General features: G+C 43.4%; 1 protein-coding gene across 9 annotated transcripts in view; it reads left to right on the top strand.

Annotated features, from left to right (window-relative positions):
* LOC100178744 (teneurin-3) overlaps positions 1-14440 on the top strand; it is a 49209-nt gene that overhangs the window by 12767 nt on the left and 22002 nt on the right. For 3 of the 9 annotated variants that reach the window (XM_026840744.1, XM_026840743.1, XM_026840741.1), the window contains 2 exons: positions 11244-11369; positions 11761-12099. In XM_026840744.1, the coding sequence (XP_026696545.1) occupies positions 11244-11369; positions 11761-12099 (465 nt within the window). Of the gene's footprint in view, positions 1-7177; positions 9091-10195; positions 10974-11243; positions 11370-11760; positions 12100-13842; positions 13980-14088; positions 14241-14440 lie in introns of those variants that run through there. The other 6 variants (XM_026840742.1, XM_026840748.1, XM_026840746.1 and 3 more) reach the window with 6 other exon arrangements.

Below are 14440 nucleotides of genomic sequence, written 5' to 3'. Positions count from 1 at the left end.
TTTGTAGTTTCGCTCTCAAACGAAGCACCTGTGACCCTGGTAAGTTGTGTAGGTTCTGATTATCTGTCTGCTTGCCAGAAAACGTCTCAGGATTATCGCTTCTCTTGTACCGGTAATACGGAAGCATCATCTCTTTGAAGAGGTTTGATCCTTTGATTGCAGCTCTCACACCGCCCCAAACCTGTCGCTACTTGTAATCAGATGTGTCACATGTTGTCGACATGTTTTAGGTACGTGGAACGCCCGCAAAACCCGACAGTCTGCCGATCTATATGGCTGTAGGAAAATCGATCGATTTTGCGCTTTAAAATTACTATATATACTTGCATTATTAGTCATCGTATGTAACTAATGCGACCCTAAGACGTAACCTCGGCCGCTATCCGCACAAATGGCCCCTAGTTGCTATTCTCGCACCAATTATGTCTAGATACTTCAGATTTTAGTCTTACCATCGAAAGTGGATTAATATTTTATATCAGCAAATCGATTCTTGATGCCACGTTTGCATATAACAAAACCAACGACTTTGCGCTGGCAGAATTGCAACAATTTCGTTGCAAAGTAAGATTCTGTAGGAGGCAGCACTGTCCTTATCAGATGATATTTGGATTGTTCGAGCGTTTTATGGACACAGCATGCGGATACCGTCTTTAATCCGTTACGTAGAAGTATCTTAATGTTTGCCAACGATAAGCTACGTTTTAATCAAACATAAAACCACTCAATAATTTGCGAGGGTCGTCAGTTACTCCATATATCGTATATTGGACACAAATAAAGCACACATGTGGGCACAAACAATAAGTATATTTACTGGGTTGCCAAAACTGAACTGGCATAAAAACTGGCATAAAAACCAAGCGTTTCTTTCCGGGTTAGGACGAACGGCCTCTTCAGGTTTTAAGACTGGTGTGACTTACAGGCTGTTTGCATTGCTACGTGCTATTTGTTCCCGCCTACCCACGCCGTAACAAACTGGGACAACCAAACATGTCTGATCTGGCGTATGGAGTGGATCACTTTGCCGAAATAAACCGTGCAAGGCATTTTCCTTCGCCAGTTGGGTAAATGTTTTCTCTGCAAAAGTACAAAGAATTTACAAGCAACATTGGCAAATCGCAACGTCTTTCTTATTGAAAAAAGGTTTAAAATAGATCGGATCATATCTGGGCCTTGTCTTATTCTAGACATACGGTGTCTGGTTAGTTTCAGTTCCCATTGATACAATTTCATGTATTTTTATTTGTGGGCGTTTTACTTTCAATGACGTAATTATGACACATCGCTGCTGAATAAGCCTGTTTTATCACGTGATTGAGAAGACAGGAATTTAGGGATTAAACTGTCCACTGAAGCACTAACAGTAAACATTATTTTGTCTAACAAGTAATCGCCTATAACTGCTCACTCTATTTACATAGATGAGTCTTAGCCAAGTTAATGTGGTGACGAGTTTCGAAAGATAGCTTCAAAATACGGTTTCATCCATCAAATAAAATTAGCACTTCTGCCATTTTCCTTCTGGCATCGTGCCATGAGGTTGAAGCTAAACACCATTTTTGGCATTACATGGACACAAAAGACGTGGCTGTACAGACATAGGTTAAATAGCACAAAACATAACACGACATATCGCATCTTTGCTTTCGGAAACGGGTTTCGTGGCGCTCGACGAGCCAGGGCACCGTTAAGTGACTTGATTACTACAACAAACAATCCCGATTTCGGTCTCGAAACATTAATGTTGCTGGCACTAGTGTTTAACTTACAAGATGTCGCCACTATTTTTCTATACGTAGGTTGGCTGAGAAATAAAACGTTGATGCCATTCTCGGTTTGATTAATTACCTCGCGTTTGAGCTGCCGCATGCCTGCCAAGTGCAAGACCAACGCCTCACTTTCGTGTTTGATGCGGGTTTCCGTTGTTTAGTTAATGTTCGAAGCATGCGGGACTGGTATGGTGACGTAACATTCATGGCGTTCGGCTGCAATGATGTTTACTTTCAAACATTTTCGCGTGGCCGCTCATGCGCGAACCTGTAGATAAGTGGTTTTCAATGAAATTTGATCGATGGTTTGTCAGTTCTATCGTGTGCGATCGTTTAACCTGTGCATTTGTTATTTCTGGCCATATACGAAGACTCCAGCTCTCGCGAAGTCAAACCTGCATTTGCTGCTGCATCTCCTTCAAGTACATTGTTCACCCTCTCGCAGTAATTGGGCTTGTTTGTGTACAAACGTCACAGAACGCTCTCCGAGAGTCAGTTCGTACCGCAACCCAGTAACCGAGCCCCCGTCCACCGCGCAGGCATGTGGGAAAATAGTAGCATCCTTTGTGAACGCTCACGAATACCAGCTACACTATCCACACCAGTGGTTACCGATGGCCAGTCCTAATCACATATATTGCATTTGAAGTGCTTTCGCATCCGGACGCGCACTGCGTTCCACCCAAACGACGACTCGATTGGATAAGCAATGAAAACAACTTCGTTTTGGGTCCAAACCGCCCGCGTAGTCCCATTTGATATAGTGGTTCGTTCAGTGCCGTTTTGTTAGTTGCCGCATTTTTAGTATAAGCTACTGTTATATTGGTTCAGTTTGCTTTAGGGGGTTGCAAAACTTGCAGACTTGTTATTGATTATATCCGCAAGTTCTGATTATTCTGCTACGGAAACAGACTTGTTTCTACAATGCGAAGAACGCATATCGGTGAGTGATTTTGTATCACATATTTGTAAATTTCCAATTTTGGATTTTGTAATCTGTTGAACGTTGTGTGTATCTATAAACATCATGCCATAATATAGTAAAGGCTCCAAAAATTAATTTTGAACACGCCGACATCTCTCGTCGCGTATTCGCATACCAAACCCGCCCATATGTTCCAATTAACTGTAATTTCAAGTGTTCTACCTGCAGCTTATTAAGTCAAGGAGAAACATTCGTATAGCTGACGTCATACAACATTACGTCACATCCAGTTATCGATCCGCGTTATGCGAGTAAATGACTTGTTTTACGGCATGATGTCATAGCATAATTTGGTCACAATCCTTTATTGTGTGATGCGGCTGGATCGTGGCGGCGTTATTTGTAGACAGAAGCGACGAAATTGCACGATTTTCGACTTTATAAGCGTCCGTGTGACTAGCTGGTTAATGTAATTCGAAACCAGTCTTCTCGAATGTCGGAGATAAGTAACACTTAAGCCCTCGCGCCCACTCTCGCCTCAATATCCCAGCGTTATTAAATACTTGGGCTGTGACTTGGACCCGGCCTCCGACACTCGATTCCGGGAGACCTGTCTCAATGCTCCTGGTGTCCCCACCGAAGCGCCTTTCTCTGTTTAAATCCAGGCTTATTCCCAAGCCCTGACAATGCTGTCTTCCAGTGACTAACCGAGCGACGGACATTAAGCTCAGTACTGACGAGGCGGGGGCTTCTAGTGTGTTGTTCACCTTCATTTTTATTTGCACAGGCTTTGGCGGCCGTTATGGAGATATAAAAATGACGCAGGTTATTCGCATGACTAAGTTGTCTTAATTACCATCCCCCACTACACGACCGTGTATGGTAATGGTCCAGAAAATAAACATTATTCCCGACCGTTACGGTTTAATTTGATAAATCGTACCTCTCGGCGCCAGCAGCACTCTTTGCCCACTATACTCGTGACGTAGCCATCGGCAGAGAGCCACGTTCGATTTCCACCGACTATATTTACAAACGTAAGTGCAGTCAAGTGGTCGCTTGGCGGCGCGATATTTTCGCTAGCAATCTCTTGTTTATTCGCAACGCGGGTCGTTGGCAAACATAACTTCCGATGCTCGGTCGAAATTGTTGTTTTTGCGCTTCCCTGTCTGGTTCGCGCACCCGCCACGTACTGTTACCGTTTGGCAAAGCCCAATACATTCCACTGCTGAAGGCAATCAGCCATCATTGTTTACGTGAACAATGACCGGATTATGAGCAGCAGCAAACATTCTCCGTGACCACGAGTCCGTGATTGACAGAACGTCGATAGAGTATTATAACAGCGATTGATTTTCGCCTGGCCTCAAATTACACGGTCACTTCGTTGTTATTTTCGAAGGGAATCAATCGAAATTGGTCTGGTTATTGGCTGCCCCTTGTACAGGCGGCTTCGTAATTTTAACAGCCAAAAGTAAAAGTGACGGCAATAAAAGCAGCGCCAAATACTGCCGAGCTGAAGTACTTTTTTAAAACCCACATATATAACAACGCTTTATACACTATTGGGAAGATAGGAATGATATTTGTTTCTTTGTGAAGTAGCTCAAAGCCTTTTTGGATATTCGCCAAAACCGACACTTTCCTGTTGTGTACATACACTCTCGTATTTGGCGGATTATCCTTGACAATCGAGGCGCCTTTGCATGCAGCAGTTGACGCTGATTGCTTCTGCATTATGCGTCTTAAACGATTTGCCCCTCAATTCACTTAGCCAGAATATTGGAAGCGGAATGAAGCTCTAATCCCCGCGCTGGGCCGGCTACGGGGGTCCCGAGATCCCGGTGGTTAATCCCGAGGTGCGTGTTGTGGCTTCTAAGGGAAGGGGATTGTATTGTGTGTGCGGCGCGCGTCGAAGGCACAGGCCGCGGTTGTTAGTTGGACGACGGAGATTGGTGCGAAGGACTCAATAGCGGTTAGCGCCATATTGCCAGTTAGAGCTGCTGTCAATTTATGTTAATGTATTTTAAAATAAAAATTTTTCAAGTCAGACTTAGAGTTGAAAAAATACTTTTTTATTATGTGATTTTTGTAAAACATTATTTAGTTGAGCTTTGTTAGTGATTGTATAATGTCAGGAAAGTGAATGGTTAAGTACATTTTTTAATATGTTTATTATTTCAACTTTAAAGTTAAATCGCAATCTAATGTCGTGAACTCGTGATATAACCGAAATGTCGTTGTAATGTAAACAAAGATTCCGCCGGGTTTGGAGCTCGAATTCCCCGCCACCGTTCTTTCCGATCTCCGGTGTCGCGTACCAGTGAATTCAAGATTTGGTTTAATTCCAAACCCGATATGTTTTTTCCAGTTAAGCAGCCACGCCCGTTGATTCACTTTTATTTCCGTAACGTAGGTTAACTGCGAACGATTCACGTCACAAAACCGCTATTATGTTGCTTATTTTCGCCTTTGCTTTCAATTTTATGGCGGTCCTAACTGACTCATTTCCATGTAACTATACACGACCCAGCAGGAGCTCAGGACTCCGATAGTAAATGTGTACTTTCTCCACGGGTGCCACAGTCGCTTAGTAGTTAGGACAGTCTGGAAGTTTACGCATGAACGAAATTGATACAGACGTTTTAGGTTTGCTTCGTGAATAAATAGGTGACATCACTGTATAACCAAATATAGTTAGACCGAATTTCAGTCAGAAAGTAGAACGACAACCCCCGTATTATGTTAACGATGTTCCTTTATCCCGGCATTGTTGTGCCAAACTGTTTAACTGAAAACTTTAAAAGTGAATAATCAATGTTCTAACTTTAAGAAGCAAAGCAGTGAATGGGGTAACAGCAACTAATCGTATTTAGAACACGCAGTGGATTTGTTTAACGATCGATTTCTTCGATTGCAAGTTGTGTGTTTTGAAATCATTAATTTTACTAATTGATTGCTGGTTAATTGATAAACGGTTTGGCTGACCATCGGCCTATAAATGTTTATGTAGTGCAATGTCTACACCACGCATGTTTACAATAGCATTGGAGTGTTTTGGTAAGCGATATCGATCCCAATGCTTCTAGTACTTACAATGCAGCATCTAATGGCCTGTAATCCGGGCCACGTGCATGCATTAGTAACCAGGGCGCTCGGATAAAACGCACAATGTAAGCACATGTGTTGGCTTGGTTTAATCTCAGTTCAAAGAACAGCGGTCCCGGTAATTAGGCAGTCTACTTCGCCGCCATTGTCTTGCCACCATAGTGTAATCTGGCCATTGTCGTTCACTTAATGTGGCAAGATGTGCAGGAAGTGAAGTGAATGGCCATCGCTTGACCCTCGTCGTTAGACAGAGTGAAAAAGTTAGCCGAGATTCGAGCCGGCAAAGAATTCGACCCAGGAAGCGAGAGAGGCTTCTCACTTCGCAGTTTCGCACCAAGAAAAAGTCGTTTGACGCAAAACAGACCGGGCAGCTGGCTGTCCCTTATTAGATGGTGTTTAGTACAGCTGAAGGCGGTAGTCGATGAGCCAGGCTGTAAATCAGTTCTTTTATGTGGGTGCAATTAAGAACTATAATAACGGAGTTGTATATCGAGCCAAGACAATGGGTTATTAAGAGAAAGATCGTAAAGCAGATCAATCGACTCAGTAAACTTTAATCATGGTAAAACCAGAAGGGAGTGTCATATTAAAGAATATTGTCATGTGAGGTATACATTTATATATGAGTTTATAGACAGTTTATATATACGCAGTTCATAGATAAATGTTAGAAACTCTTTTTTTTGGACCTGAACCGTACATGGAGTATTATTTAGTCGAAGATGTGCGTTATCGGTTTTAATTTGTGCAGTCAACTTTATCACCAACTTCGCCTTAACTTGTTTACTTCTACCGAATTATTCACCCGTCCGTTAAACGAGCTTAAACCACGCAATTCGCTGAGCGTTTAAACAGTCATGCCAACCACTGTTAACCGCAGCATCAGCCAGCTACAGGCGCGTTCCATGTTTGTTTTTGCCTCGCAATTAGCCGTGAAGATCGCTATCTGGTTAATCCTGATCAGCGGCGCCGTCTAGCGGATGGTGTACAACCGATTTTCGTATCAGGTTGCTTGGGACCAAAGCGCAATCACCGGAGCGGAGAACTCGCAGCCTTGTTCTCAACGACTCAAATTTCGTGAGCCTTTGACACTTTTAGCGAATCATTTTAAAATCCAAGGCAGTGATAAAATCACAATAACAGCTCCTTTACTTTGCCACAAACACGACGTTTGAAAGTGACACTGCGCACCTGGATACACTCCGTGTTTCGAGCAATTAAGAGATTATTAACCGCACAGCTAACTAGCACTTGAGCCTGAAACCGCATTAATTACCACCTGTCACCGCTTTACTTTTCGTACCGAGTACCAAAGTATTTTATCGCATTTTCCACTCATGGACCATTACATCACTGCTTCTAAAAGAGGATCGGTCCTTTTTAAGCCAAACGAGTGTAGTGCCGTTCGATCTAAATTTAGCTAGCTTCAAATCGCACCGGCTTAATAATCTCACCCGGCGCCGGTTTGGATTCCTATAAACATTTACACTAGATGTGCGCTGGAGCGAGATGAAGAGACATCGCCCGAAGTTGCTGCAATCTGTAAAGTGTTTTTAGCCTAAACGACAGCTAGGTGAAACGGTGGACATTACAAGATTAAACGTGCGCGCCGGTGCCGGATTATGGCGACGTGTGCCCTCCACTTCGAATAAATCGCATTACTTCACCGCTGGGGCTAATTGATGCATCCGACAGTATGTCGAAGCGTTTTGGATCGCTTGGTAATTTTCGTTGCTGTTCGTCACAGAGCATCTATTTTACAAAGACAGTCTCCTCGTGGGACTTGTTCAAAAGTAGTCGCGTTTCCCAAGAGATCGAATTGGCACGGCTTTACATTCACCCTTGACCCCTTCGTCTGCGAATTCGACTCATCCAAACCTAATGTGGCTTTAAATAATACCCCACCTCCCATGCGCGGACATTTAATTACTGAATTAGCATTCTGATGTCATCAGCCCACGACACGCCGGTTCATAAAGCTCGTTTCCGACCGCAATGTCAGTTATAGACTCGCTTCATTATCTTGCTTTAATGTTCAGACTACAGATCAATAACGTAAAACCTCGACTCCTAATTTTCAATACGGAAATACTAACCCATTCTTTGTATATCGGCATTTTAAGTATTCAGCCGTCAAAAGTCCGAAATCCGTACGTAAGCCGACAATAACACACTGTCAGTCTTTTCTATACTTAGCACTATTATTAAGCGATCATCAACCGGTCGTAGGCGTTTAGCCAAGATTTTTAACACCATGATTTGCAAATTGGCATTCTTCGTCTAAGATAGGATTTAACATTATCGATATTTTCTGCAAATTCCCGGTTGAAAGACAAAAATAATTTCGCCCTTTGAGAAACTTCCACGAATTGTTGGTTTAGGATTAAGTTGGAAATATTTGTTGTTCAGTGTCAAACCGGATGAAAGCGATTTGCTCTAGAAGTCGAACATAATAACACGATAAATGCTGCTTTTAAAGCTGCTTACGATTATCGCACGTTCTTCCGGAATTCCAATTACAAATTTAGAAGCTTTCTCACAACCGTACATTGTATACTGCGTGCGCTGTTTTCTGTTAATTCGGTTGAAGATGTTGCATCGACGGCGACCTGGAGTCGGATTAGCGGGACCGCATGGCTCCTAATCCCGCCACCGATGTATAAATAGTTCGGTGTGTGTAAATTGCATATATCATAAATTAACCCGTCGGCGGCATCCTGTTACCGTACAGTAATCCGTGGTGCGTTGCAAGTAGGAGAAGGGATTACAAATTCTCGCCCAAACAAAAATAAATAGAATCCATTCTCGGGCCGCCCAATAATCGATGATGATTGAACGGCTAAAATTCGACGACGTTCCGGAAATATGCCCCTATTATACCATACACATATAAAACTTATCGTTGAAGTAATTATGAAACACTTTTTTTGTAAAAAATGTCAAGTGAAAATATGTCAGTATGAACCCAAGGTGAGGCTGTAGCAGCCATGCCAGTCAGTCATTTGGGAGACTGCGGGCAGCAGCGGAACAAATGAGCGGTCTCGCCTGGTTTACGGCGTACCTATATCCTCACGACCTTTTCGTTTCCCCCAGCAGACGTTCCAGTTCGCGTATATAGTTTAAACTGCTAGAATGTTATTCTGAGTAGCGAGTCTTGTCTGAATATATTTTGTGTTGATGAAACGATTTGTCACAAGCAACAAATGCAAAGCATGAAAGTTGAGATTACCCCGACTATGAGAGAACGGAAAGGAATGAAGAGCTACACGGACACGGAGTCATCAGGTAAATAACGTTTTTGGCCGAGTTCCACGAAATTCTGGCCCAATTTAGTGGTCGTATTCGTCAGCCAGCGTATTCTGTATTTATTCAGTATATAGTGGCGTTTGCCCAGGGGGTTATTTCTTCACGCGAGTTAGCCTTGTAATGGATCAGTTCCATCGAGCACTCAAGAAAATCTAAACTGCTTCTGAATACTGGGTATTGTGAGTTTCAACTTTAAGGCAGCATACTTAGCCACTATGGTGTGCATAGGAAAGCTAAATTTACACTTAATGCTGCAGTGGCTTAATGAGAAGCTTTGTTTCGGGTTGTTTTCCAGTAAAACAATGGATCGCCCACAGGTTATTTATTAACCTACATTTAGTGATACGACTTATAGATACTGCGATGATAAATGATGGTTGTCCAGTGTGGTAGCGGATATTGGACTAATTCATAAATAAGGTTGTATTTGAGCAGCACACACAGGCGCTTCGTTGAACGGCTGTGTTCAGTTGACTTAGGACGTTATCTTGAATTGTGTTTACTTTTAAACTTGCGAAGCCGCCGAAATATTCGCTTAATGTAAATGCGGTACGTTGGATTTACTGCCGAGATAAGTGTTCTCGGAATAGGGTCAAATGTTAACATTTTGTGGGCCTTTAATAGTTGTTGAGAATAGAATTTACCATTTCTCTTGTGCGGATTACCAGTCGTTCGACACGGCGTCACGTGACCCAGCCCATGTTCGTTTTAAAATCACTCGGGGTCGACCAGTTAATCCGTCTGTTAAAAGCAATTCCTTTACAGTGAGGTAGAAATTCGTCAGGACATAAACTTATACATAGTTTATAACGAACGACGTTGACTGGCCCACAAAACACGCACTGCGACCACGTAAAGGATTACCGTCGATTTGTGTAAGCAAACCGGAGGTCTAAGGATTAAAACGGGGAAATAGTTCGGTATATTGTTCCTCTTGCGTTGGCGAAACGGTAGTTATGCAACGCCAGTCGCTACTGTGTATTCCGGTCGATTGCTTTTAACTTCAGAGAGCGATATTAGACGGTTGAAGTTGTATTCGATGCAGACACCTAACCGTGGAATTTTTAACATAAATATCCACGCCAGCCCTCCTTCGCCGCCTTGGCGAAGCTAATCCCTCAGTAACGCCGATTACATGAGCAGCAGCACAAGTTCGGCCTTGTCAAATAAAGCTTTTTTCGCACACCTTTCGATTAGCGCATTAGCATACGGCTAATTGCGAAAAAATGGCGATCACTTTACTGCGCTCGCCTTTGATTGAGCCTTTGCCTTGCCACTGACATTGCAAGATTAGTTGAGATAAACGAGGCCGTGTGCTGAGGTCGTCGCTGTCGTGTCAGTCGTGACGCTGTGGCTGTATAAGCTGTCTTTTTATGTGGACACGTAGACAATGAATTTTATACCAAGTTAGGTCAAGGTGGTAGAACGTTATTAAATAATATTTTATTCGTTCTGCTATCAGTTACTGTCTTGTTAGTAAGGCTGAACAAACCCATTAGTGTTTATTGATTTAAGCATCAGGAAGTTTGCCAATACAGTCAAGATTGGGTACAACGCGACAGAAGCGCTTTCAGGAAAGCTGGACGCTTGCCAAGAGGCTGAAGAAAGTATCGTAGAATGTAAATACCCGTCCAGCAACATGACATCAGCGTTCGACATGGTGAGGCTCACCGACACAGGGGCCGCGAATTTAAACATTGTTCTGCGGGAGGAAAGGCCCCTAATCTCCCGCCGAGTGAGCCTCGGGACATCGGCCATCTTGGACCAGTCCAAACAGCAGTTGTACAACGAAAGTAGGCGCGTACGATGGCGACACAGCGTCGCGAATCCACCGTCAGTTAGTTGCTTGCAAGAAGAGTCAGGTAAACTCACATGAGATTTAAAACAAGAAAGAAGGTTTAATTTTGAGCTAATAACGCTGTATGTGAGTCGAATATAATTTCACCCCGTTGGGAGACGTGAATAAAGTCTCATTAATTTCCAAGTATTATGTCAGTTAATTAAGCCGGCAAAACAAGTCGTCATGTTGTCGTGCGATTGTGAAGCACCAATTGCCAACTCCCACACCCCTATCCCCCGGGTGGTGCCACGCACAGTCTGCGAAAATTCAATACCCGTGTATTTTTGAACAGACATGAAAGACTTCCTTTTCCTCGGGGGCAGTTCGTACGCCTGTAGATTGTACGAGGTCCAGCGAGTAAAGGCGAAGGCCTCTCGTTGCCGAACCATTTCGTACTTTTCCTCCCCCAAAAGGCGAGGTAACGCTCTGCTGCACTCGTTGTGGCGTCACAGTGGCGTTTGTGACCGTTGTTTGGTTTCGAGAATGGATGTTGTTACATTCTATGCTTGAACTGTCGCCATGCACTTCTGCGTCGTTCGCTGGTCTTCTTTAGTTGCATTGTTCTCTGGTTTGAATGCCTTTTGTTGCCTGAAAACATTTGTTGTTGTAACGCATTTGTTTTGATGTTTTGCCCCAATTACATTGTACGTGGCTTGCTTTTTCGATTGTAGATACCCATGTGACTGTGTTGTGAGGTATAACCAATATTTACCTAGTACCTCCAATGCATGGGAATCTGCCATCGGCGTGTGTGTACTGTACCATTTCTCAAACGCAGACAACCTTACATAACCCCGTCTTTCTCACAGGTATCTCATCCACCGACACCCACCGTTCATCCGTTCGCTACGAACCTGTTATCGGGGACCATTCCTGCACGCCCCCGTCTCCTGGTCGCCATAGCAACCGCCGTAAGCTGCTCGGCAACCGTTCCACTTCCTCACGCAACGAATCCGAGAGTGACGTCGACGAGATCGACGATGACGTAATGGATATGGATGACGTCACAATGCGTGGGGAGGAACGCCCGCTAAACTCACGTAGGAGATTGTCATCTCCAGTAGTCGACCACCGGACACCGGTAGCACAGTATGGCCAAAGAAGGGGCTCATCTTACATGGCCAGGACTAATTCCGGAAGTATATCAGGTACATACCATGACACAAAATCTTTTCTAAAGCCACAAGAGATAAATAAATTTTAGTGCCGTATTTTTGTCTGCTGGTTAAAGGATCATGCGAATCTGAGAACATTACTAGCTTTTATTTAAGCACCTGCGACGGCACGCCACGCTCCAAGTATAGTTGTCGCAATTAAGTTGTAAAGCAGTTACAGTAATGGGGGGTCATTGAGCTCTCCGTTAAGTGACTTGACCGCGGTCGTTTGTTTTTGCAGTGTGATGTTTTATGGCCCGTGTGAACACCACCCCCTATACACACTGCCCAGCGGTTTGAACGTTTAATCCGTTCGCGATTTCAGTCAAGTTAATCAGATAAGAGGCTGAGCCGACTTCTTGCTGGAATTAGATCTCGCTTCGATTTAATTTTACATTAGCCTATCGATCCCGTGAGTATACAGAGCTGATTTGCGAATCCAGCAAAATATGGCTCTTTTAAAAAAGCGTTACCAAACGGGAACATACGCCTAAATCGTTTACGCTGACAGGCTGAACCTAAACCAGCGAAGATCAGTTCTCTGGCCCTTTAACGTACCGTGTACGACAACCAGATTACGTGCTTTCTGTGCGTGTAATTCCATTCACCCGACTTACTGGGTGGCCTGTAACCCAAGCCTGTGGTTAGCCATTCCTGCGTTAAAACCGGCACTTATATTGGTAAACCTTAAATGAGGCCACAGTAAAACCGACATAAGATAAGTATGTGTTTTGCCTTTCAATCGATCCATCAAAGTCTTCTGTCCATCTCAAGCCTACAACAAACGCAGTATCAGAAGCTTTATTTTCATATCGAAAAACGCCGTACCGAATCGTGGAATTCGAATGCATGTCCTATAGCATCTAAACGGGACAAAAATCTCCGACTAATCGCAAAACAGCCATGATCATCGCTCGAACACCGCCAGACGTCTAATGAACTGCAATTAGAAATAAGTCACGGCTATTAGATAGCAATTATCCGCGACCCGCTAGCAATCCCGACATACCTGGCTATCTCAATCCATAATTGGTCTCTAATAACAATATATAAGAGAATCGTCGGCCAGTTTATCAACTCCACGACACATGTAGTCGACAGCTTTCAAATGGTAAATATGTGTTGTTATCGTCCAACATTGTTAATAAGCTGTACCGACTTTAAAGACACGAACTCCACAGGTACATTGTTGTTCGGCTTATTTACTTTGATGGCCACCAACTGAAACATGTTATATTTGAGTTCGTGCTTTTACTCAACATTACATACATTACCACACGCTAAACATACGTGACCGAACCTCCGAAAGCGGGAGAGGAATTTAACACGTCATACGATTGCTTTGTAAAGCAAAATGACGGATCTGATGTTAATACCAAGTACACACAGTGAGCAGCAGTGCTTACCAATGCTCAACAAAACTCGGGTGCACCAGTAAATATAGGACGTATGGTCAGCACCGCACGACTAACTTCCCAAATTTGCTTTAGGATTTTTCCAGGATGATATACGAGACGTTGATTTGCTATTCTGCTTACTTAAGTTGCTTCACCTCCGCAGTAACCAAAGCTCTCAACTCGTAGCAAGTTATTTTCCCTGTTTGCTTTGCTTCGAACGCAAACAGATGCGCTCCAACCTTTCTAAGCGTATTTTTTCGATTATTTCCAATTACACTCAAGGCATAAGTTTGGTAATTGATCAAAGCTCTCTCGGTTACAACTTGTTTATCTATCTCAGGTCCAAACTCCACCCAACAAACCGACCCGAGAATGTACTCGGGTATTCCCCGAATGGGCACCGGAGTCGTCACTGGACAGATGACGTCACAGAGTAACCATCATCTAGCGTCGTCCAACTTACACAATCACCAGCAGGTACAGTTTACATTAAATGAAATATAAATATTCACATTACTGTATACATGCCCCAGCCCCACTATAAGTGCAACGGGCAACCACCTCTATTAAAAGTTTGTATTTACAGAGCCCTGCATCAGTGATGACCTCCCGAGTTTCAGCTACCCTTCCTTTAGAATCAGAACAATACAATCCAGTAGTCACCACCACATTAAAACCCACATATGAAGTAGACGAGACTGGTCTGTGGAGTTTTAGCAGGGGAAATGAAGCTGGGAGGTAGGACTTTTTGCTTTTTTATTGATGTTTAATGATGTATATAGCTTTTGGCGCTGTCTCGATCTCTTTTTAGGATTAAAAAACGTCATTTAAAAACAGTGATTACTATGACTCAGGAATTCACTTTCACAATTGTCTTGACCGCGTTCAATGTGTTTAATCACGGTTGACTGTTGTGTGTCTACATTCCTATACTCGGG

The sequence above is a fragment of the Ciona intestinalis genome, chromosome 2 (genome assembly GCF_000224145.3).
Source record: "Ciona intestinalis chromosome 2, KH, whole genome shotgun sequence".
Lineage (NCBI taxonomy): Eukaryota > Metazoa > Chordata > Ascidiacea > Phlebobranchia > Cionidae > Ciona > Ciona intestinalis.
Note: the sequence above shows the minus strand (reverse complement) of the source record. Positions and strands in the feature narration are given on the sequence as shown.